The 26,368-nt window shown below is 40.5% G+C and overlaps 2 protein-coding genes across 3 annotated transcripts in view; one reads left to right on the forward strand and one right to left on the reverse strand.

Moving 5' to 3' along the window:
* Window positions 1-175: 175 nt before the first annotated feature.
* LOC124863513 (protein HEXIM1-like) lies at window positions 176-2,077 on the reverse strand. The gene has a single exon (XM_047357913.1). It carries the CDS (start codon window positions 1,744-1,746, stop codon window positions 661-663), a length of 1,086 nt encoding a protein of 361 aa, XP_047213869.1. The 5' UTR covers window positions 1,747-2,077; the 3' UTR covers window positions 176-660.
* A 5,493-nt stretch (window positions 2,078-7,570) lies between these two features.
* Window positions 7,571-26,368, forward strand: part of LOC124862183 (1-phosphatidylinositol 4,5-bisphosphate phosphodiesterase delta-3-A-like) — a 34,434-nt gene continuing 15,636 nt past the window's right edge. For both annotated transcript variants that reach the window (XR_007036883.1, XM_047356000.1), the window contains exons 1-2: window positions 7,571-7,933; window positions 22,424-22,591. Coding sequence is in view for 1 of the 2 variants with exons in the window: in XM_047356000.1 (XP_047211956.1) it covers window positions 7,840-7,933; window positions 22,424-22,591 (262 nt within the window). In the remaining variant the exon portion in view is untranslated. The remainder of the gene's footprint in view (window positions 7,934-22,423; window positions 22,592-26,368) is intronic.

A 26,368-nucleotide genomic window follows, 5' to 3' on the forward strand; every position in this document is an offset into this window, starting at 1 on the left:
CCCCCAGTTGCTACAGTTCATTGAGGACCCACAGATGATGTTTGTCTGGCCCAATTTCGCATCCTAGCAAGGGACGGAAACACGCCTTGTGATCAAAAGCAACAAACAGCAGTTCCTCACTGCAGCTCGTAGTGCTTCCTGTAGCTTACAGGAACAAGCTTTACAACATAACACATTAAATCAAAACTTTTTTATTATTTGAACCAATTATAACACACAACTGTCTAAATGACAAGTCTGGAGTTTGCTTTTGCAGAAAGAAATAAGTATCGGCAAGCTGCCCTAATTTGCAGTCATTTCTTATTTAATTTCTGCAGAGGAAATGAGATACGTTTATTTTTTTCCTTTAAACATTGAACAGTTTGTCAGTGGATAGTCCTATAAAGTTTAACTGGAAAAACAAATCTGGCGTTGTTAAACATCTTTTTATATATAAAAAATGAGAATATTCATTTTGAAGTATTTACATTTCCTCCTGAAGAAAATTTAACAGGACCGCTTACAGCCCAAATAGAAAAGAAACGACAGGTAGGTTATTGCATCGCAGTGCAACGACTTCTTTGTCCAGATGACAGACTGATTACAGAAAACGGAGGACATTAAAAACAACAACAAAACAGTAGTCCCATTTTTTTTTTTTTTTTTTAGAACCGAGTTTTTTTAATTCGTAGCGACCTGCCCACTCTGCTTAGTGGGCTGGTTCTGCAGGAGCAGCTCAGAGTTCTCGGCTCTCAGTCTCTCCAGCTCCAGCTCCATCTCCTGGAGACGGACCTGGGAATTATCCGCGGCGGCCCCGGGCTCTACGGCGCGCCGCAGGCGGTTGTTTTCCTCCTCCAGTCGGGACATGCACTTCTCCAGCTCCAGGTACTCCTGCACCAACTCTTGTTTTGTCATGTTCTGCAGACTCTCTACGTGGTACATCTCGTAGGTCTCGGAAAAGTCTCTTTGGAGATACTCCCCACCTGAGTTCCCGGGCCTCCCGATGCCGTCGCTGCCTCCTCCCCCGCTGCCGTCGTCGTCTTCTTCCTCCTCGTTGTCGAAGAGGTCCTCCTCGCTCCCAGTGTCCTCCATACGAACGCCGACCCCAGAGGGTCGCCTGACCCCGGTTTCTGTGTTGAGGTCGGGCTCCTCTCGGTCGTGCTCGTCCATCAGGAACTGAGTGGTGTTATAGGGCGCGACTGGGAGCCCCTTGGCAAACATCTCCTCCCTCATCCGCGAAGCCCTGACGGTCTCCCGCTCCTCCAGGGCTTTCTTCTCCTCCCATGAAAGTTTGTTATAAGGCTTCCAGTGGCGTTTCTTCTTGGAGGTCCTGCGTCTGTGCCTCTTTTTGCCCAGACGTGCTTCTAAGCCAGTGTCGGAGTCGATTAGTAAATTCTCCACTCCTGCCCGGTTAAAGGTCTCCTGCAGTGGGCCGTGTTCGCCTTTTGTCGTGCGTTGATTGTGGTCACCATCGGGTGAAGCATCAGCATCGGTTGTTTTGTGAGGCTCCGTTGCATTCGGGTACTTGGAGAGATCGTTTCCGGCTGCTGAAGCGGGACACACCTCCCTCCGTCCGCCTTTCATTTGCCATAACTCGTCTGTGTTGATATCCTCGCAGTTCTCCGCCCGACGCTGATGCTTCTCCGCTCTCTGTCGCCCCCTTTCGCCATTCTGCGGTGGTCCACGGTTGTTGGCTGGGAGATGCTCCAAAGCGTCCCCGCTGCCTGAAGTTAACATGCGATGGGTCTGTTCCGCTGGCTCTGTCATTCTGATGATATCCTCCTTATTGGCTCCGCTTTAACACATCTTAGATTTGTTTCGTGCCCAAACGGCAGGAAGTCAAAGTTCGTTAAAAGATAAAAAAAATTTGAAAAAAATTTGAAAAAAATAAGACTTCCAGAAGGACTTAAAATGTTTAAAGAAAGTTGATTTTCGCGCCTGGAGACAAACTTCCGAATAAGTGAGCACTTGTTACTCCTCCAAGGATTTGTCAGAGCAACTGTCGCTAACTACCATTAACTGTTTCAGTGCTGTCAACGGACGCGTTCACTCAGAGACTATGTCTCACAGTCACAACTGTGTCCACTGTGCTACTGAAGAAGAGGGAGCCCGTGTTTATATAGCAGCTCCGCCTCTCTCTGTGCGCATGCTTCTGCTTCTAACGTCTACTGAATTCTGGGATATGTTGTTATCTTCGCAGCAGAACTAACGTGTACGACATCCTCCTGAAACTACATAGTCCACAAGTCTATCATGACTGATGAGATTTTTAACCAATCAGAGAGTACAATCGTTGGCCCAAAAAAGCCCGCCCTCCTTTTTGTTGATTGGACTGCAGGAAAACATTGCTGTTGCTAAGCTCAATTAATTTTCAGATTGGACGGCTTGTGCTGTCAATCGAAAGAGCGCGAGCTACACCAAAAAAGCAGTCCCGGGCATTTTTATGGACACTACTATTTACCAAGCAAGGGGTGGCAAGTGGATGTTTTGATATAGACACTGGTTTTAATACTTTAGAACTCTTTAAAGGTTTATCATAAGGGAAAAACGGTATATCATACTCACAAATGTTCAACACACGGTTATTTGGAGCCCAAAAAGTCAATAAGAAATTCAGCAATAAAATGGAATCCTCCTGTATCGCGAGGAAAATGAAGCAATCCTTACACAGAATCTAGTCCGCTTTTAGTATTCATGTCAAGTAATGATAAAATCCAAACTACCCACTGAATCAAATCAATTTGAAGGGGTATCTAGATTAAAAAAAAGGATTTTCTGTGCTGTTTTAGGATTTAACGAGTTCGTTTTAACATTACGTGTTGTGCGGAGTGATACGTCGTAGGACTGGAGCTTTGGGGTGAACACTGAATATGCGTAAACAAACGACATTCATTGTGAAGCGGCCGCTTCGGCCACACTCCCGAACCCCTCGTTATCAAAGGGTGGGTCAGGCGATCTCACACCTGTTTAATAATGCTGCTACCATTGACGAAGTGGCGTAGATCCGTTTTTCTTGGCAGCCCCAAATGTACAGTGTTTTTACACCGTTGCTTTAAAAGCTAAGGATAAGTTAGCTAACGTTAGCTGTTAACGTTGGTTGGCGAACGAAGCGTTGCGTGGTGTTGCTCGCAAATTAAAACACTGCATTCTTTCCATGTTATTGTCAAATCACTTGAATCAAAATGTAACTAACCTGAATCTTGGAAATGACAGTCCCGAGTGCAAAGTGGTTCCTGATAGGGGCGTATTTGAAGAAAAACGTAATGTAGTGCATAAACCTAGGCTAGCTCAAGCTAACTAGCTTGATCCACGGTGTTGTTATCACAATTAAAGTTAATAAAGCAAAAGTGTTGGGTTTTGTATAGCATTCTATTAAACTTACGCTCGAATTACGATACTGGCAAATTATTAACACAGCCAGCAACAGAAATATTTGTATTTATACCTCAGCTGACAAGGCCAGCGTGTTTTCATTGGCTCCGTTTAATTCCTGGAATGAAACTGTTCCCGTGCTAGTTTTCCAGTACAGCGTTACCTTTAGTTTCATAAATGTACGGTTTGTTGCGTCTCGTTAAAGCATTACGTATCGCAGCCTGTGATATAGTATAAGCAAATTAGGAATCATTTTTTTTTATATTAAACAGTCGCACAACAACTTCGATTAACTACCATCGCTTCAGGAAGTAGTCAGTGTCTGATCTTTGCTTTAGTTCTCGGATAGTTAACAAGCTTTAAAATGACATTTCCCTTATACTTGACCTTTAAAATTTTCATATAACCTTTTCTCGACTTTTGCACAATACAGAATTAAAATAAATAGATGCAAATAAAGAAATCATACCCCGGGGTGTTATTTTTGTTTCATATTTTTGAAATAAACATAATTTAATGTGTTAATTATTGAGTTTACAAAACCGTGTTTATCTTCAACTGTAAAATGCTTAGCTATCAGGTCCATGTACTTTTATAGTATGCTTGCAGCTTACATAAATTATTTTGTTTTCATTAAAAAAGGAGACATGGGTTATTTGGTCTGTGACTTTTTACAGGGAGTCACTGGGAGTTACTGGTTTCCCCAAACCCTGCCAGTAGACACCAGGAATCATAAACAACACAGGCAAACTACTTCTACTAATAGAAGCAGGCCCAGTTTCACCCCTGGCGAATAAGCAAGCTGAACTGTGAATTCTTTGAGAAAGGTGGTACGCTGCTGTTTATTTGAAACCCTGATGACTGGTAAGACTGGGAAACCATTCCAGAGCTGCTCCCATATTTCTCAAATCAAGGAGCAGGAGCAGCAGCTACACAGCCCAAACTGCTCCTGCATAGATCACAGCCTCTGAGGATTAGCAGACATGACTTAATCTCTTACTCAGTCTAACCTGGTTATTGCTGCATTTGAGAGGAGATGAATGATATGAACTCTTCCAGTTCATATTAAAGCATTCATTAAAGACAGGAAGTGCAGATGGGGCTTTTTTGTTTAATTCTGAAATTGATGCAGAGGCTGCATTAGGCGACCAAGTCAAAGAAACACATTATCTCAAACATTCTAACTCCAACTCCCCAAATCAGCCATTGACCATTTGTTCTCCTGGGTTGATCAAATTCTTTCGGAAGGTTTCCCAGCTTATCTTTGCTGTCTGTGTTATAACTTCTTATCTTAAGCTCCTAGTCAGTGCTCATGTACTGTAAAAAGACCACCTAGTTTCTGTTTAATAGATCACAACAAACGCGGGCAGCATGTGTTGTATGTACTTAAGGCCATATAAAGCTTATATTTGAGCGTTGTTTTTGAAGTTGTGCATGTATTACAAATCGTCAACAGATGGCGCTTCTGCCCCATTTACTGATAAATTAAAGCGGCATTATCTTGGTCCACCCATATAAGGAAAACCAAATATTTTTTTGAAGCTGGCTTTCAAAATAAAGCTTAAATATCATCATAACCAGCTTTTTACGCCAAGTTTGTGCACACAAACAAGGAATCTGACTTCAGTTCCTCAGTGAAGACATTTTAAATATTAATATCTAAGAAGGGCAAAAAAAAAAAAAAAATATATATATATATATATATATATTTATGTTTGTATACATTGTTTTTACAAATGAGAAGGACTTGGTTGAATTAGGGCAAACTTGCATGGTGTTGATTGAAATCTGTATGATTTGATTGAATTGTAAAGTGTCTTGAGACAACTTGTGTTGTGAATTGGCGCCATATAATTAAAACTGAATTGAATTGAATTGATCTGGACACTATGACTGTTAAGTGTTTATCAGAAAGACAGTCTGGGCAAAGAAACTGTCTCTGTGGCGGGTGTTTTTTGCAAATAGCACTCTGTAGCTTTAACCAGAAGGTAAAAGTCTAAACAGCTTGTGTCCAGGATGTGTGGGGTTTGCAGAGATGTAAGTTGCCCTTTTTCCGACCCTAGACCTGTGCAAGTCCTTTCACAGTAAATCACAGTAAAAACAAAAGCCTCGCTATTTTGAAGAACAGATTATTGCAAAATAGATTCCTCATTACTGATGAAACCAGTCATGAAAAGGGGATTATTTTGGCCTTCAAAATAAAGGCCACCGATGGTTATCTGTAATGTGTCTTTCCTTAAAAGGAAAGTATGTAAAATGGTGTTTTTTTGTTTGTTACTAGTGTCTATTTATAGAAGTTATACATAAGAGGGAAATTTTTTTCATGGCATCCCTCATTTTAAAGAAAACAGTAACATTTTAAATGAGTACGTGCAGAGCAGATGCCCAATCAAATATTATGCCTGAGCATACAGCCGTAAAGGATATTTTATAAAACATTTGATTAAATCATGTCCATTTCTTAGTTCCATGATTTTTTTCTTTTCAAAAATCTTTTTTCAAGACATCGCCATCTTTAAAGAAAGAAGAGCTGCATTCCCTTGGTAAATTAAGACCCAAAAGTGTCACAAGAATTTGCAGTTTATCAGTAACATAAGAGGTTGAGTAGATAATTGAATAAATAAATACATTGCTGTAAAAAGTGTTTACCTCCTCACAGATTAATTCTATTTTTGCTTTTTTGTCACACTTAAATGCTTCAGATCATCAAACAAAATGTACTATTGGATAAAGATAACCTGAGTAAAAACTAAATATTTTATTTATTAAAGGTGAAAAGCTATCCAAACCCACCTGTGAGAAAAAATAATAGCCCCCTAAACCTAATTGTATTGGTTGTGCCACCCTTAGCAACACATGACATCAAGAGTTTGATATAACTGGGAAGGTGTCTTTTACATCACCGTGGTTGAATTTTAGCCTACTCTCCTTTCCAGAAGTTTGAATTCAGTCACCTTGGAGGGGTTGTGAGTATGAACAGCATGTTTGAGGTCACACTACAGGATCTGAATTGAATTTAAGTCTAGATCTTAGCTAGGCCACACCAAAACTTCATTATTTTTAGTCTTTAAGAAATGGCCTTGCTACTGTACTTTGACTCATTGGTTTGCTGCATAACCAAAGTGTGATTGGACTTAAGGTCTGGCAGAGAATAAAATTTATGATTCCATCAATTATGGCAAGTTGTCCAGGTCTTGAGGAAGCAAAGTAGCCCCCAAACCCTCACACTACCTCTACCATGTTTGACTATCCGTACAATGGTCTGTTTCTGAAACCTTAGTTTTAGGTCCGCTATAACATTACACACACCTTCAAAAAGGTCCATTTTTGTCTCATCAGTCCACAGAATATCTTTCCTAAAATCTTGGGTAGCATCAATATGTCTTTTTGGCAAATGTGAGGGGGTCTTCATGTTCCTTTTGGTCTGCAGTGGTGATGGCCTTACGGATGCCCAGTTTCTTTTTATTATTGTTAGATCTTGATCTCAGACCTGAACCAAGGCAAGTGAGGTCTGCGGAGATTTAGATCTCGTTCTGGGCTGTTTTGTGACCTCCTGGTTGAAAAAAAGCAAAACCAGAAGAAATCTGTAGGAGTCAGACACTTTTTCACAGCACTGTACATTTATTGAAAATTATTTAAATGTTAAAAAAATTAAGAAACGCATAACTGCAGGTATGCATTTTTGTACTGACAGGTTAAAAAATAAAGATATTTGGGTATTATTGTATTTGATTGTTATAGTTCTATGTTGCAGCATAGCAGCTTTACTCATTGAAGTCAGTGGGCGGGGCTAACACTGCTACAGAGAAGCTGATTGGTCTGCAGTTGTGTCAGGAACAACGTAACGAGTTGTGGACAGTTTAAAGTGCTTAATGACGTACTGGAATAATTAAAATATTTATATATAATTTTAACACATAGGGGAATCAATTTTTATTTATTATTTCGACTTTAAAGCATTTAATTTGGCATTTAATACATCAAAGGCACGATTGAATTATCTTAGACACGTTTGTATTTATTGTACGTATTTTCTACAAAATAATTTAATGATCCCTCATATAAATATTGATTGAAAAAAATATTCTTGTTTTAGATTGCGGACCTTTTGCTTTTGGCTTAGGAGAATTCACCATATCTGCCCTATGAAGTTAATTGAGCGTCTTTGCGCTCCTTTATCCGGGTTCCTGTTTGCTGGTGCAACATTAGGAGCGGGACGAGGAGAGGGCGTCTGGAACAAGCTGTGAGCCGACGCTTGGCTCGGGAATCGCGTAACGCCCTGGCATGGAGATCCCAGTCGGGGGAGGGACTTTTTTCACACGTGGAAAAGGGAATAAATGTTGCTCTCAGCTGTTTCCTCCAGAGCTCGGGGTCTTTCTGGAGCAGTTTTAAGACACCTGCGTCCTCACATCTAGAGTAAGGGCGCGCGTAAAAATCCCGGAAAATAGCCGAAAGCTGAAAATACAGTTTTACAGTAAAGTTTTAACAATGTTAGGCAGCGGCAACAAGTCAGCGACCCCCGGTCATAAGGGGCAGAGGGGGGCAGCGGCTGGGAGGACCACGGACCCCATTAGGAGGCTCGGTAAGTACGTCTGAAATCTCAGTGTTGTCAGAAAGCCGTGAGGCGAAACGGAAGTGCGCCTCGGCTGGTAATGTCTTAATGTAAACATACATATTGTGCTGACTATGTGATGCTGATCTTGTACGTTGACTGAAACTGGGGCCTCTTCTTATACGTCTTGTTTTAACTAAGATCTGTTTTTACCTCCTGACCTCTTTTGATTTGGATCTGCGCCTCTTTTGCTTGTATTCACCTGCAGTTCAACAGCTAAGGTTGTTGTGCTTGAAGAAAACAGCGCGGCAGCTCTGCTGTCAGAGCTCTTATGGTAAATGACAGAGTTTCCTGCCGGTCACTAGATAATCTCTGGTTACTGACACATCTAATAGAGCTGGAATCTATTAGGTGTTTGCGGAGAAGGAGGTGAATCAGACTTTTCTACCTTCCCATCACAGCTTAATCCTTATGAGCCCCTACAAACAAACTCTTCTTTCTAACAGCTACACCTTATCCCGAAATAGATTCCTGCTGAGCAGTCACTGAGCACCTGTCAGAATCAAGATGACTGTAAATTTGGACCACACTTTAGGCTCTGTGCCATTTGACTTACTTATCCTGCCCACACCCTAATGATTTTCTGCTTCATTTGGCAGGCTTTCAATATACATCAAACAGGTTTTTCTCAGTAACTCAGAATATCATTGAAAATTAAATTTTTTTTCATTGATTTAATTCAAAATGAGACGTATTTCAATCATTTATTTATTTCAGTCTTGATTATTATGGTTAGCTGGTTTGATGAAAACCGAAATACATTTTTCCCAGAAATTGGAACATTGCATAAGGCCCATAAAGATGGTGATTTTATACATTTGTTATAGCTTATACAATCATGGGGAAGACTCCTGACTTGACATTTGTCCAGCAGGCAGTTTTTGAAGTCACAAAAGGTCGTTGCTAAAGAGGTTGGCTGTTCACAGAGTGCTATATCGAAGCATATGAATGGAGAACTTGGTGGAAGGAAAAATGTTTAAGGAACAAGCAACAGATATAGCCACAGGCTTAAGAGGATTTTGAAGCAACGCCCATTAAAGAGTGTTGGAGAGATTCATAAGGTGTGGATTCTGGATGGAGTCAGTGTTTCAAAAGCGACTACACACAGAAATATCCAAGACATGGATGACAATTGTCACATTCCTTGTGTAGAGCCCTTTCTGAACCAGTGACAGCATCAGAAGCATCTTACCTGGACTAAATAGATAAAGAACTGGACTGTTGCTCAGTGGTCCAAAGTCCTCTTTTCAGATTAAAGAAAATTTGGCATTTCTTTTGGAAACTAAGTTCCCAGAGTGTGGGAAGAATGAAGAGGAGAAGAATTCAAGCTGCTCGGGGTCCATTGTAATGTTCCCTTAGTGACTGATTTGCATCAACTCCAAAGTTCGTTCGTCGTCTTCCGCTTATCCAGGACTGGGTCGCGGGGGCAGCAGACTCAGCAGAGACGCCCAGACGTCCCTCTCTCCAGACACCTCCTCCAGTTCCTCCAGGGGGAGCCCAAGGCGTTCCCAGGCCAGCCGAGAGACATAGTCCCTCCAGCGTGTCCTGGGCCGTCCCCTGGGCCTCCTCCCGGTGGGACGTGCCTGGAACACCTCCCGAGGAAGGCGTCCAGGAGGCATCCGGTATAGATGCCCGAGCCACCTCAACTGGCTCCTCTTGACGTGGAGGAGCAGCGGCTCTACTCCGAGCCCCTCCCGGATGGCCGAGCTCCTCACCCTATCTCTAAGGGAGTGCCCGGCCACCCTACGGAGGAAGCTCATTTCAGCCGCTTGTATCCGTGATCTCGTTCTTTCGGTCATGACCCAAAGTTCATGGCCATAGGTGAGGGTAGGAACGTAGACCGACCAGTAAATTGAGAGCTTTGCTTTTCGGCTCAGCTCTCTCTTCACCACAATGGACCGGCACAGCGCCCCCATTACTGTGGCAGCCGCACCGATCCGTCTGTCGATCTCCCGCTCCATTCTTCCCTCACTCGTGAACAAGACCCCGAGACCGCTTCGAGGCCAACCGGTAGTCCTTCTCCATGGCCTCACCGAACTCTTCCCAGGCCCGAGTTTTTGCCTCTGCCACAGCCCGGGCCGTAGCACGCTTGGCCTCACGGTACCCGTCAGCCGCCTCAGGAGTCCCACAAGCCAACCACAGCCGATAGGACTCCTTCTTCAGCTTAACAGCATCCCTTACTGCCGGTGTCCACCACCGGGTTCTGGGATTGCCGCCACGACAGGCACCACAGACCTTACGGCCGCAGCTCTGGGCAGCAGCATCGACAATAGATGCGGAGAACATGGTCCACTCGGACTCTATGTCTCCAACATCCCCCGGGATCTGATCGAAGCTCTCCCGGAGGTGGGAGTTGAATACATCCCTGGCCGAGGGCTCTGCCAGGCGTTCCCAGCAGACCCTCACTATGCGCTTGGGCCTGCCAAGTCTGTCTGGCTTTCTCCTCCTCCAGCGGATCCAACTCACCACCAGGTGATGATCAGTGGACAGCTCAGCCCCTCTCTTCACCCGAGTGTCCAAAACATGCGGCCGAAGGTCTGATGATACGACAACAAAGTCGATCATCGACCTCCTGCCTAGGGTGTCCTGGTGCCAAGTGCACTGATGGACACCCTTATGTTTGAACATGGTGTTTGTTATGGACAATCCGTGACTAGCACAGAAGTCCAATAACAAAACACCACTTGGATTCAGATCGAGGAGGCCATTCCTCCCGATCACGCCTCTCCAGGTGTCACTGTCGTTCCCCACGTGGGCGTTGAAGTCCCCCAGCAGAATAATGGAGTTCCCGGGAGGGGCACTATCCAGCACCCCCGACAGGGACGCCAAGAAGGCCGGGTACTCTGCACTACCACTCGGCCTGTAGGCTGAAATGATAGTCAGAGACCTCTCCCCAACCCGAAGGTGCAGGGATACGACCCTCTCATCCACTGGGGTAAACCCCAACACGAGACGGCTGAGCTGGGGGGCAACAAGCAAACCCACACCAGCCCGCCGCCTCTCCCCGTGGGCCACTCCAGAGTAGAAGAGAGTCCAACCCCTCTCAAGGAGATGGGTTCCAGAGCCCACGCTGTGCGTGGAGGCGAGCCCGACTATTTCTAGTCAATATCTCTCGACCTCCCGCACAAGCTCAGGCTCCTTCCCCCCCAGCGAGGTGACATTCCACGTCCCTAGAGCCAGCCTAAGCATCCGGGGATCGGGCCGCTGAGGTCTCCACCTTCGTCCGCCACCCAATCCTCTTTGCACCGGTCCCTCACGGTTCCCCCTGCAGGTGGTGGGCCCACTGGGGGATGGCCTCGCGTCTCTCGTTCAGGCTTGGCCCGGCCGGGTCCCGCGAGGAGCAACCCGGCCACCAGGCGCTCTCCGACGAGTCCCGACCCCAGGCCTGGCTCCAGGGTGGGACCCCGGCTCCGCCGTACCGGGCGACGTCACGTGCCTCGATATTTTGTTCTTCATGAGGGGTTCTTGAACCATTCTTTGTCTGACCCACAATTGTATCTCCTCCATGCCACGCCGCACTGATGAAGTAATTCATGCAAAACGAACCCTGACCAAGAATTAACTGCTTATTCTGCATAGTAAAAAACAAACAGAAATAAACACGTGGAGGATCACTCTGTGTGTTAATAATTTACAATTCAATTCAGTTAATTTATATAGCGCCAATTCACAACACATGTCGTCTCAAGGCACTTCACAAAAGTCAGGTACATACATTCCAATTAATCCTAACCATTGAACAGTGCAGTCAGATTCAGTTATTTATTCAAATTGGATAAAAAGTTTTTCTATCTAAGGAAACCCAGCAGATTGCATCCAGTCAGTGACTTGCAGCATTCCCTCCTCCCGGATGAGCATGTAGAGACAGTGGTAAGTCACTGGCGTTGACTTTGCAGCAATCCCTCATACTGAGCATGCATGTAGCGACAGTGGAGAGGAAAAACTCCCTTTTAACAGGAAGAAACCTCCAGCAGAACCAGAACCAGGCTCAGTGTGAGCGGCCATCTGCCACGACCGACTGGGGATTAGAGAGAACAGAGCAGAGACACAAAAAGAACACAGAAGCACTGATGCAGGAGTACTTTCTATGGGAAGGAAAAGTAAATGTTAATGGATGTAGCTCCTTTAGTCGTTTCACCTAGAAAGAAAGAACAGATAAACTTTGAGCCAGTTTTCAATGTTAGAGTCTGAAAGAGAGCACATACAGTTAGTTACAGTAAAAGCTCAGTCAATCACCATGTCTAGGAGAGAGAAAGGGTTAAACACAATATATAATTTTTGGTTTTTGGATTAAATAACTTTTAAATTATTGAGATGTAGCTGTTTATGGACTAAGCAATCACACAGAAATGTGCTGTAATAAAGCCAAACATGTGTTAAATCCAACTCTTAAAGCTTCAGAGTTGAGACTATTTGCCAACACTTGAGGGTTTACTGACGTCTCAACCGTGTAACTGTATCACTCTGCTGAAAAGTATGATATCTAAGTGCCAAAGCTATATTTGAATCTCCTGCTAATATAATATATATTGAAGGAGGTGAGGTCACCCGCCTCTCACCCAACTGACTCCTTCAGCCACCATGTGTGACTGTAAATCAGTCCAATGGCATTCAGTCCTGCACTCCCTCCTTTTTTAATCCCTACTCTTATCAGAACTATCAACTCCACAAAGCTTTGTCATCCTCGGATAAACTGAGTGCAAAGGTCTTCAGCCAGTGTCACAAGACTGCTGCTAGTGGTTGGGAAACGACCATATTGGTCACCCTTTTATAAAGCTGGCGCCACTGTGATCTCTTTCTGATTCTTGACCCATGTGCTCAACATCGGCTGCTCCAGATTTCAATTAATTATGTAATTAAATTTTAGTTTTTTAATAATTTTGATCATTACCTGTGTAAAATATGTTGGCCCTGATAATTTGTTAGAGGATATTTATTGCTTTGAATTTTTTTATTATAAATCATGCGGAATATTCTTTTAAAGTCTCACAAGAATGCAATACTTTCAGTCTTTAAATAAGCTTAATGAACTATGGTGGTAATGACAGAAACCACAGACTTAATTAACAACAGAATTCTCAAAAATTATTCACGCTACTGCCAGCCCGTTGTTGCATTTCTCCCAAATAATGAGCACTTAATCTGATTTTCCTGCTTCTCAATTTACAGATTAAAATGGTGATTAATGATTTTTGTTTTTCTTTTTATGTGTGACTGATTTATTTGTTTCTGTTTTGTGTTAAACTTGCCTCTCCTGGTGTGGATGTATCTCACTTATTTATGAGAACATCACTGATCTGTCAATAGTTAAAGTAAAGAAAGGGGAACATTTAACTGAAAGTTGCTCGTTTCCATCCGAGTCTGCAGTAATTTCATAATCAGCTGCCCAACAAACATTGGCTGCAGTTCTGGATTTTCCAATACCTCTCATTTAGTTTCTATTCCTTTTTTTATTTTTCTCAAACTGTTTTGACAGCTTTCTGTATCACAACAGAGTACTTTTTCTTATCACGCTTTCAGCAAATCTGCTGTCGAAGACTGGAAGTCGAGGCAGAGAGAAGGTTCCTGCTTGCCTTCTGATGCTTATAGGACAAAGCTGAGAAACTTTTAATTGGGTCAGCAGCAGCTGCAGAACACCCTAAAATGTTTGTGCCATATGTTTAGTGCAGAATCTGTGCTAGCTGGCTCTTGTGACAGTTGTTATGCTGAGAGAAACATGAACCCTTTTTCATGCAGAGAAATCATAGGAGAGAACTTTTGCAGATGTCCTCTCACGAGTTGATACGCTTTTTTGTTCTTAAAGGCTTCCAAATTGCCTGATTTTCTTGTGATGTTTTTAAACAGATCTTGAACATTAGTTCTTCAGGTTTTCTAAAGGTCTTTGCCAGCTTTTCACTTATTTTAGGTCAATCTATTTACCTGACCAGGGTGGCTTATAATTAATTATAAAAAAATAAGGATAGCAAATAAATTGAGAGGAAAATTAATCAGAATCAGAACCAGCTTTATTGGCCAAGAATGTGTGCACAAACAGAGAATTTGACTACTTAGTTGCACATTTCATACAATCTGAATATGCTATTTTTACAAACTGTACAGTATTTTTGTTATGCTGTAAATGTTTCCCATACTGAACAATCTCTTATTCTTATGTTTTTATATATATTTTAAATTTGTGTGAATCTGCACGCTTCAATATTCAATATTCAATATATTCAATATTCAATATTCTCTATTGAAAGGCAAATGCCTTTCAATAGAGAATATTTCTATTCTATTTCCAGAAGATGAATTCTACTCATGGCGTACATTAATTACAGTTTGATGGATAAGCATGACATTTTGTAAACATTTAAAACACTTCTCCAATAGCTTCAACTGGGCATTTTTGCAAGTTCAGTCAGTCAGTCATTTTCTACCGCTTATTCCATAGTGGGTCGCAGGGGAGCTGGTGCCTATCTCTAGCGGTCTATGGGCGAGAGGCAGGGTACACCCTGGACAGGTCACCGGTCCATCGCAGGGCAACACACAAACAACCATGCACACACTCATTCACCTAAGGGCAATTTAGAGAGACCAATTAACCTAACAGGCATGTCTTTGGACTGCGGGAGGAAGCCGGAGTACCCGGTGAGAACCCACGCATGCACAGGGAGAACATGCAAACTCCATGCAGAAAGACCCCCGGTCGGGAATCGAACCCAGGACCTTCTTGCTGCAAGGCAACAGTGCTACCAACTGTGCCACCACACCACCGTGCAAGTTATTATGAGTTAAAAATACTGCATAACTTCTTTTAAAAAGCACCTCCACAAGTATAGTCACCACTGGTAAAGATCTGTCTTAAAACACCTGGTTGTTATGGAGACCTGGCAACTCCAAGATGCCACTTGCTGCTGCACTTTTCCATCAGTTAGATTTTATTTGCATTCATCCTCGTTATCCTCCTCCTTGTGCATGATGTCAATTAAACTTGGATCTTCATCCAACCTTATTTTTCACAGTTCCAGTTGTTTTAAACTTTTTAGTTGTTGCTCTGACTGTAGATTCAGACAAGTTTAGGGGATTAGATGTTGTCTTGTTGCCGTTTTCTGACTTTTGAAGATCAAAACATACCATGTCTGTATTTCAAAGTTAGGTGATGTAAAATTTCTGTCATATCTGAGCTACTTATGCATAACTGAGGATCTTGTTTTTCTGGTTTCCGTGCCAGGTTAAATAGTGTTGGGAATACTGGGAGGAAGCTCATCTCACAGACGTAGCAGGATTGTTAACCAGTCTGCAGGCAGGAATTTAAGAAGCTGTTAAGATGGACGCTGGTCAAAGTTTCTGCAGTGGGACGATGAAAAGAAAAAAGTTCAACCCTCTGGAGAGTTTTGTCCTTCAATCTGTTTACAAAATTTACAGCTAAGCTTTCAGAGGAGTACAGAACATTCAAGGATAAATTAACCGATGTGCTTGTAATATATGTACAGGCCTTTATTTGCCAGCCAACAGTGGCTCCTAAAAATCTACACACCTCCATTCATTTGTCATGTAAAAAAAAATGACACCATTATAAATCTTGTGAATAATGTTCCACTCTTATGTGAGCTTTGTCCTTTTTATTCAACGAAAAAACAAACAGATCTGTTACAACAAATAATAACAAAATAAGAGGTGCAGTAACCCAGTTGTAATAAGTGTGAGCATGAATTTAATTTCATCATCCAGTTTTGAATGTTCGAATTAACTGAATATCACCAAAGTGACTGAACATCATCAAAAGAATATACCCATAGTGAAACAAAGTGGTGGCAGCATCATTATCTGGGCATACCTTAGGTTTCTGTTGGGGTGGATGAAATTATAATCAGGTCAAACTACGAGTCAGTTTTGTTCCCTAGGCATCTGCTAGTAAACAAAGAGTTTATTTCAGTGTTTCCAAGCATACAGTGAATTAACAAAAAATATTTAATGACAAGAAAGTTAAAGTTTTACACTGGTCTAAATTAAGAGAAGATCTGTGGGTTAACTGAACAGAGCTGTGGACAAGACATGTCTTCACAATCTGATAGATTTAGAGAACTTTTCTAAGGTGCACAGGGGTAATATTGTCAGTGCAAGATGTGCAATGTTAATAGATCCTTCCAAGAAGACTGCTGACACTGAAACAAAAAGTGTTGTAACTAAACGATAGTTTAGGGGTATCCACACTTTTGCGACCTGGTTATTCCATCTGTTTTTATTTATAATTTTTTTCCTCCTCACAGATTTACTTGCTTTTTTTAAGTTAAGTTATACAGGATTTATGTTACAGTATTGGTGGAAGTAGTTTGAAAAGACTTATCAGCCACTGTTTGTCTATTTGTTGCATTATTAGTAAAAGATAAAATGCATTTAATGGTAAAAAATGAAAGCAATAAGTTGAGCTATGGCTGTTTGAGGAAGCTTGGTGTGGTCACTGACCTGCAGTTAATCAGGTCCTTGTGCTGCTTGTGGGAATGCATCACATGGTGGTAACAGCTTGGAAAAGCAGGCCGCTCGTTATGAATGGAGCTCTGGTAGGGGGTTGCCTTTGTCTTCGAGCTCAGCGGGGTGAATAGTGTGCAGGGAGGAGAGGTTCTGTGTGCTTTAGCTTTCAGAGCCCCAACCCTGTCATCCTTCTGGCATTGAAACAATGAAGACTGAGATTTGTAGGGAGAGGAGAAAGGAGCCATGCCATCTGTGAGTGGACAAATCTTCAGGGATAGCCTAGCATTAGCAAAACCCAGAAGAAACATGTGAGTCTAAGTTGTTTGGGCTGAGAAAGCTCTGTGAGAACGATCTCTCTCTTCAACCCCGGAGAATTACGGAGGCATGGATCCATTAAAGGGACAGATCAGAACGTTTTTTCAAGGGATGTTCTGTGAAGAGGTTGAAAGTAAAGAGTATGTTATCTTCAGTTGGACAGCATAGGCGAGCTACTTTTTAGATGGGGTGGATTGAAGACCAAAGCACGTTCATACATCTGTTTGTACGCTGTAAATTATTTATTGTTAAGATGACCATAACGTACAGTCAACAGGTATCCAGTAGCCATTGTATTATAATTTTATGGTAAAATTAATGTTAAACTAATGTACAGCAGGACAGTAAAAGCAACAGCCACTTCCAGGCCTACTGTTGTATAAAATACAGCATAACGTGCTATAAATTATTTTTTTTGGGTTTTTTTTTTTTTTTGCGACACTAGTGGCCTTTATTTTTTCTCATGAATGCCAGCGTTGCAACAAGGCCAAAGTACAGATCCGGATGGTCCAGGCATGGCTGGAGGTAGCTTTAACCTCCTAAAGAGTTTAGGGCAAGCATCATATCATCACTAATGGCAGCTCGGTTGCACATTTAAAGAAACCTCTGAAACACAACTTTGTAAAACAACTGACACCCTACTAAAACACCCTTTTAATCTGATGTGTAAGTAGTGCACTGTAGTTAGCTCGTTCTCAGGACAAAAATTAGACCTGATTTTGTACCATTTGTGCAAAATACCCAAATACCCTGCTGTTAACAACATTTGTTAGCATCCAATTTAGTTCCCTGATAAAAAAAATAAGCTAAGCTATAATAAAGCTAGCTAGTTTAGATGTTACAGTAACCATGCTTGGATTTGGTGACTACACTTCATTTAAGTTCTTTCAGAACATATGTTATATTAAAGCAACCTTTGGATGCATAGAAATATCCACTACTTATCAAATAAAACAGCTTTCAAGATATTGCTGAAAGAAAACATATGGGTGAGAGAAATACACTTTGCTGTAAGATGGGGACACTTTCTTTTATACACTTTGAAATTCAGACACTAATCCATAAAACCTAATTAGAATATAGCTCAAGTGAAAAACAGCAACAACTGCCATCAAGAATTTGCCCAAACTTCTTTACGGAATTGTTATAATTCAACCACATTTAAGCGTTTTAAAGTTTGAAGGTTAAACCACAGCCTCTCAAATTTATTTAAGTCCACCTTTGACTAGGCCACTTCTGAAACATTTTTCTTTTTTAACTACAGAGGTGATCTTGCTGGTACTATCGGAGATAATTATGATGTTTTGTTATGTTTTTTGCAAATGTGAGATGGGCCTCTGTGTACTTTTTGGTTGGCAGTGGTTCTCAGTAGGCACAGGATTCTCAGGGCACTTCAAGATTTGATTCAGTTTTGAGGGCTATGTCAAGATTCTAAGTTGATTATTTATGCCGCATGGTGTAGAAACAGAAAAAAATACTTCTTCAAGGCACTTTACTGACATATGTAGTTATATGCATGCATACAGACAATGTTTTCCATTGCGATTCTATGTGAACGACTAACATAAAATAGACAAAGGATACATTTTTTATGTTTATTATAAATTAAAATCTAAAAAACGTGTAAATATATGTTTATATTTAGGTCTCTTTACTCAGTTTGCCTACAGAGGCAATCTGTTTAGTAAATAGAGTGCACCTGCTTTGTGTAATTTAATCTCCGCTGTTCTGTGAAGCCCTTAGATGTTTGTTAGAGAACATCAATGAACAAGCAGCAGAGTAAAGACCAAGGAACACAGCAGACAGGTCAGAGATGAAGGTGTGGTGAAGTTTAATTATCTTAATAATGCACTTTATTTGTAAAGCAGTTTACATCTTAAAACAATCTCAAAGTGCTACATAACAAGTAAAACAAAAAAAAATCTACAGGCAGAACAGCAGCTAAAACTTCACCAGCAAAGAGGTAATAAAAGCATAAAAGCACAGAGGATCTAAAGGTTAAAATGTCTCTCAAAAAGGAAGGTTTTATTCCCCAAGGTTTTATTCCCCTTTTAAAACTTTCCAATGTCTCTGGGACTCTTACGTTTGTAAAGGAGGGTCTTCCGCAGGTTTGGAGCAGCAGAGCAGAAAGCACAGCCCCCCATGATGCAGGTCATAGTCCTGGGGGGAGGACACGGTTGATTTTAGAAGCATGGTTTGAATGTGCTGTGGTGTGAGGGGAGCTCTAACAGACACGGGTAGCACTGGCAAGTTCAAAGCAGGGATCAGTTCTTACTGATATTTAGAAGTAGTCAGAGGACGGACTCATCGTGTGGTGCGAGACATCAAATTTTTTAAAATTACACTGAAGTTTGCGCTTGTTATGTCACATGATGTGAAACAGTTCAAGGGACATTTTTGCAAGCCACTGTGCATGCATGAAGACATTAGTGAGTCATTCACACTAGAGATATTTTATGACAGCAGAAAAATTCTTTCATTTATTCAAACTGAGGTTCTAACTACTAACAACATTTACCAAACAACACCCTTCTTTAAAAATATTTTTGAATTTTTATTGATATTTAACAACATCGGTTTTAACAGACTTAAACAAAACTCTCAAACTAGCGCTCTTGTATCAAAAATGTAAAAAAGTACATTTGGACTGTGGAGATATAATGAAAATAGATGACATGCACTGGAAAAAAGTTATATTTCAACTCTCAGATTGATTTCTGTATTTAGCCTGAATTGTAACTATCAAATGGAGCCGTTGTTTTAAAAACAGTTGAGAAGCATTAATGGTTGCTCCTTCAAGGTGTGAATCTTTTGCTTATTCCCTCTTAGCTGAGACTTCGTGCTGTCATACTCCACAAGGTTCATAGCTCAGCCATAACACCGTAATTAACCGACCCAGTCTTTCCTGTTTTTCTATCAGACCAGTTTTCCACCTGAATGTTTGAACTGTTGCCAACATTTACATTCTTGGCCTCAATTAAAAAAAGACCTGTGTGTATCTTTGAACCTTTGGAGTGGGATTTGAGAAACATTTGTGTAACTGCTTGGTTTGACCTGGGCCTGGCTTTGAGAAATCACAATCTTTGGACTGGACTTACTACTAATGATTTTTCTCATCACTATTCAGCCTCATTCAATTAATATGCTTAAATACTGACCAACCAGAGAAAATACTTTGGGCCAAAAACACAAAGCTAAGTGTTTGTGCAAACTAAAGATTTAGTCTATGCCTAATTTTTCTGCATCTGCATATAAACTACCAGTCAAAGATTAGGACACACCTTCGTCATTCAATAGCTTTTCCATACGTTAATTACTTTCTACATTGTAGAAACGTACTGAATACATTAAAACTATTAACCAAAATATATAGAACTATGTTGCAAACAAAAAATTGTGAAATACTTCAAAACTAATTTTAGATTATAGATTCTTTAAAGTAGCCCCCCTTTACTTTGATTACTGCTTTGCACACTCTTGGCATTCTCTCCATGAGCTTCGTGAGATGGTTTTCCAACAGGCTTGAAGGAATTCCCAGAGATAGGAATACAATAAAAACAAATCACTGAATGAGAAGGGGTGTCCAAACTTTTGACTGGCAGTATATATTGTGCCATTTGCTTTCTGAATTAAGTGCAGAATTGAAGCAGATTGATTTTTTTTTTGGCTTGAGACAATATTTGTTCTGAATTGTTGCTATATAAATAAACTGAATTGAATTCAAATTGAACTGGGCAGAAAATGGAGCAGATTTTATAGTTTTGTGAATTTACCTCTTTGTCTACACGAAAAACAAATACTCAGCGCAACCCCTTCATTTTTCCAATTGTTGTTCACATGCCATTCACTTTATTTCTGCACTGGATTTCTGAACCTGATGACATCTAATAAATGTTGACACAATCATAAAGTCCTGCCGATGGAAGCTATTAGGTGTATGTGACCTGAAGGTTAAACATGTATCATACTGTAAGTTATCTATACAAATGCACTCTACCAGCTTGTAATTATTTTAGAATAATAAGAAAAAAAACTGTCATGATTTGTGGGTGTTTTTGGGTTCTTCTTCTTCTTATTATTATTATTATTGTTATTCTCGATTGGTTTTGAATCATGCTTCTGTTATTTTCCTGGTCATGCTTTAGTTTTTGTCTTCTAGTTCATGTTTTGTCAAGTTAGGTTTTTTGGATGTGGTTATGCTTTAGTTCCATGGTTTACTAGTTGTGTTTAAGTTTGTATTCAAGGGTCTCTGTTTTGCTTCAGCCACGTTTTGTTCTCTCCAGTCGGTCAATTAACGTTATCCGGTTCACCTGCACCTAGCATTCATTCTCCTCGTTTCACCTGGTTCTTGCTCCATATATACACCTCTGTTCTGTTCATTCCTCGTGGAAACATTATGGATCACTTCACTCTGTTGTTGTTACGACTCGTGTCAAGTTTATGCCAAGCCTGTCTTGCCTGCCTGTCCATGTCTGTTTTTGCCACCACCTGCTGAAGTAAGTTTCATTTATTAAACCATTTCACTTACCATCATGCTGCCTGCTCGTCTGCTTTCCGGGGTGCTCCGTTACACCGCACCTGACAAAAACCTTGGTCATGACTACATCCTCTTAATTCCACTTAATGAATTAAAAAAGATATTGTTCAGACCTCTGGATGTAAAGCATCTATTGACATGTTCTGCGGGCATAACGTTTGCATTCTGAATTTCAAGAAGCAATATGATTTCAAGCATAATTTAAACAATAAATGTGTTTAGAGAAAAATTTGTGGAAAACTTATAGGTGGATCTCACTGGAAGAGAAGAGCGAGTCTACCTTCTCTGACATCCTTGACCCATTTTGTTTTTTGTAAATCCAGTCTTCTCAATCTTCTCCTGCACCAGAATTCATATGAGCTTTCTACAGGCTGTATTTTTTTCTATGTAATCTGCGTAATTCAAACAGCAACAGTCTTTGAGAATATGAAGCCATTTCCTCTGGCTTGAATTTGCATTAAATCCTGATAAATATAGGTGGGCTTTCCCCTAAACGCATGCATAAAGCCTCCCTTAAATCTGGACAGACAGCATCAGCACAGAGAAACGCTGTTTGCAACCAAATCTTCTTTTGTGTCAGACTCAGATTCCCACTAAATGATTTGTTAATTAGTCGGTTCTTTCAACTGATAAACCGAAAATGAATCAGGATTAGCATTTTACTAAAGATCAAGGTTATTTCTGATTTCTTTTTTAAGACCTTGTTTTTATGTTGATTTTTACCCATAAAATTAACGTAAAATTGTCTTGCAATAAAACCCTAAATTGATTATAGTTGATGCACAGCAACCATGCTTTGCTGCTTTTATAAAACGTTTTAATGCATTTACAGATGAACAACATAAATGCATACCAGAATAAGGGAAATGAGTTTGTGTCGTTCTTATTTGGTGGAAACTTACTTTGCTAAAGCATAAAGGTAACCTTTCAAACTCACTCCCTAGTGAACACTGATCTTCAGGCTTCACTAAGGTTTTGTATATAAAACATGAGCTGAGGTTTATATCTGTTCAAATATCTGTTGAATCAGCATGAGTCTTTAATAAAAGAGGGCAATCAGTTCCACTGTGGTTATAAAGACACATTTTCCAAAGCTCTGCTGCTCTATTTTTATTAAATAAGTCATTTTTCTCTGTTGTCTGTGTTGACTGCAGGGATTTTGGACAATGAGGACATCCGTGTGATGATGCAAGGCTGCAGCATGGTGAAAGTCCGCTCTCTGAGGTGGCAGAAGAGCCGGAGCATGCGGCTGCTGGAGGACGGGCTCACCGTGTGGTGTGAGACAACAAAAAGCTCCCGCAAAGGCAAATCCCAGCAGACATGTAAGTTGGACTGGAAGCAGTGTCTGCAAAGTGATCATCAGAAGGCTAGGATTGGATTTTTGGTGAAGAACAAAACAATTATCTAACAGGAAAAGGTTATGAGAAAGAAGGAGGAAAGATTAAGCCCTCCCAGGAACATATACTGTCTTTGGGAATGAGAGGAAAGGAAACTTGGGCATTATCAAAATCTGCCAAAAGTTTAGCACAACCCATAGGTAGTCAACTTGCAAACAACACACATGCTGCAATCAAATGTTTCTAATCTAAAACTAAATAAAACCTGCTCAAAATTATCTTTATCAATGCTTCTTTCAACATTAGGTTTATTGTCGTCGTAAATCTTTTACACTCTTTAAAAATTAATCCAAATCTGAATGCTTGAAAAGGCAGAGTAGATCATAAAGAACAGGTCGATTAAGATCCTAACATTTATTCCTGTTTCAAGTGGGAGAAATGAGTATTAAGTAATGCACAGGCAAACAGGAATTTATCATAGCTGGCAGGAACTGAAACAAAACGATAACTGGAAACAAGCGCAGCTCCTTCCACCTGTCTTTCAAACCTGCCATCTGTGTCATCACCTCGCAAACTCATGAGGTTAGACATGATTCATAACCTGTTATAGTGTTGAATATTTAACAGGAAACAGGTTCTTACACTTCATTAGTGTTCTTCCTATTTACGTATTCATTCACAGACAAAGCTTATAAGTGCTTTGTCATTCTGATACAGTGGGATGTTGTGTTGTGGCATGCAGAGGATAGATAATGTCTGAGTTATACCTGGAAACAAACTTACTAGTGTAGCAACATGTTAAAGCTTGCTCTGCTCATCTGTAAATTCCATCATTGCCACACTGACCAGCCCTAGACTGAGCTCTATGCGATACTTTTCTATTTTATGAACTCATTGGCATTTGAGCCTTTTTAGAAAAGCTTTTTAACTTTCTGTGTTCTTGTTTTTTTTTCTCTCTTTTGTATGGACTATATCTTCTGTGTCTGAAATAAATAAATAATCACTTTTTCTCAGAATCGTTTACCCAGAGATCATGATTCTCTAAAATGATTCACATGCCTCAACTCCTTCCAAGTATCTACAAAAACACACTCACCAGCCTCCTCATTAGGCACACAAGTTCAGGTTATTTTTTTAAAACAGTGACTCACTGCCTTTCAGGCATCTTGATGTGGGGAAGACGATTTTCTGAAGTTTAAACCTAAGAATCAGAATAAGGATAAAAGGTGATTTAAGTGACTTTAAAGGTGGCTTGGCTGTTGGTAGGGCTGGTCTGAGTATTTCTGAAGAACTACCATTTCCCGGGATTACAGATACTGCTCCGATAAAGTGAAAATATCCTGTGAGCAATAGCTGTGTGCATAAAAGTGAGTTGGCAAAAGTTAGACTAAAATGGGAGGATTGGTTTCAGATTATGAAATGGCAACATTAACCTAAATAAGCACTCATTACCACCGAAGAATGCAGGATAACATCTCTGAACTCAGAGCGGGAATGCACAATATTAGGAAGACAAGTGATCTATGAGATGATTGGTGAATGTTGCGATAAATAGTTCACAAAAATGTATTAATATCTTTCTGCTTTGGGTTAATTTCAAACATTGATCCCAGGTGATGAGTAGTCTATTCAGCTACTGGAAACACCGAAGTTTTATTGAAAATGTTACTTCTGGCTGGGGTCTACTGTTTTGGCATCGATAACTTGACCAACTTACCTTCTGAAAACTTCGTAAGCTGCAACAACACATCATTAAATGTTTTACAGGCAAAGAGAGTCTGAATCCAAGGTGCTTAAATAATTAGCTAACACTTATTGAAGTCCAGGTGGTTATTTTCAGAATGCATATTAAGTTCTGTGATATTGTGATACCCATAAATATGCAATATATTGTGCAGCCTTAACCCACAACACATCAAACATTCAAAGGAGACGGACTCCTGCCTTGTATTAAGAGTTCAGGCTGGTGGTGGTGTTGAAATGGTGGGTGGAATATAATCTTGGGTCCCTCAGTACCTACTAAACGTGTCCATCCTTTTATGACCACACTGTACCCATTTTTCTGCCTACTTCTACCAGGATAAAGCACCATGTCACAAAGTTCAAGTAATTTAAAACTGTTTTCTTCAACATTAGTTTACTGCACTCCAATGGTCTTCACGGTCAATAGATCCCAATCTAAAGGAGCACCTTTGGGATGTGATGGAATGGAAGATCCCTATCATGGACATGCAACAACAAATCTGCAAAAACTGTGATGCCGTTATGTCGATATGGATCAAAATCTCTAAGGAATGTTTCTGACACCTTGTTGAATCTATGTTAGGAAGAATTAAGACAATAAATGCAACAAGGGCGTCCAACCCCACCCCAAGGGGCACCTAATCACGTGGCTGGTGAGAGACTTCCTAAATGTTATAATTTAAAAGCTGTGCATATATATATAATAAAATGTGAACTGCAAATAATATAAATGGCACATGTGAGTAATTTCATGACACTCAGAAAACTACAGCAGTTATTGTTTCAGACAGCAGCCTATCGAGAGCTTTGAGGCTTCATGCAGGCCAACACATTGGTATAATTTGCTACCAGAGTTGAAAAGTCTTTCTGAGGAGGAAATTGCTGTATGAATGGAAAAATGTCACGTGGCCACAACAAATATCCATCCAACCTTTTTCCATGGATATTTCCTACAATAACAGAGGGCTGGTGTCTATATTTAGCAGTACAGTACCAGGTCAGGATGAGTTTGGAAAACTCAGAACCATCTTTATTGTCATTATACAATGAAATTAAATTGTCCAATCAGTTTATAAAGCAAGAGGAAATGAATAAATAATAAATAACACACACACACACTCTCTCTTTCTTACACAAACGGAATGAAAAAAATTTCAATTTTGTAAAAATATTTTTCCTTCTTTCACTTTTTGAAATTACAAAAGTCTAATATTGTTTGGTAAACAAATAGATTTTTACATTGATTTATGTGTAAATCACGTGCTTTGGCTTTAATTTGCCACATCATTTTGACTGACTGACTGACTGAATGCACACTCATGCAAAAATCAACAACTTTAAATTCAGGTTTGAACCGAACCTGTGGTTCTTAAATTGGGTCTGGTTAAAATGCTAAACAAAGAACCAAAACGCTCTTTATATTTTTATTTTTACAAGCAGAATAAGGATACCAACATCCTCAAACTGTGCAATAAAGAATCCATGTAATATTTTGTCCCTGTTTGTCAGATACGAATTTAACAGATTTTGACATAATGCTGATCTATTTTTATCCAGATGCATTCACTTTCTTCTTTACTTGTCATTACTGCATCACATGAAGAAATATGAATGGAGCGATTTGTATGACAAATTATTTGCTAATCTCTGACCTGATTAATGAAAAAAAAACATGTTTTCTTGAAGCCCCGTGTATATACAAAGATATATGTAGTGAGTGGCTGATATGTGGCATTGCAATGACACAGAAACAAAAATTATATCCAAAGGGTGATAAATCTACAGCTGATATACTGAATTCTTCATTTCATGAAGGTTTACTGCACAGTTGTCTGCTGACGTAAATGGAAATAATATCTCACTTTCTTTTATTGCCCGACCTTTGTCTCCCGTGCTCCTGCTCTGTTTGTGTTGATGCTGAAATGCAGTTTAATGCTGAACCTCTGAGAGACCTTCAGGGTGAGGAAGTGGGCAGGCCCAGGTTGAGCTCATGGTGACGGCCTTCTTGATTGTATTGGA

Source organism: Girardinichthys multiradiatus, chromosome X (assembly GCF_021462225.1).
Source record: "Girardinichthys multiradiatus isolate DD_20200921_A chromosome X, DD_fGirMul_XY1, whole genome shotgun sequence".
NCBI classification, from domain to species: Eukaryota; Metazoa; Chordata; class Actinopteri; order Cyprinodontiformes; family Goodeidae; genus Girardinichthys; species Girardinichthys multiradiatus.

Coding starts and splice junctions, on each gene's coding strand:
- LOC124863513 (XM_047357913.1), bottom strand. CDS start 1,746: ATGACAGAGCCAGCGGAACAGACCCATCGCATGTTAACTTCAGGCAGC.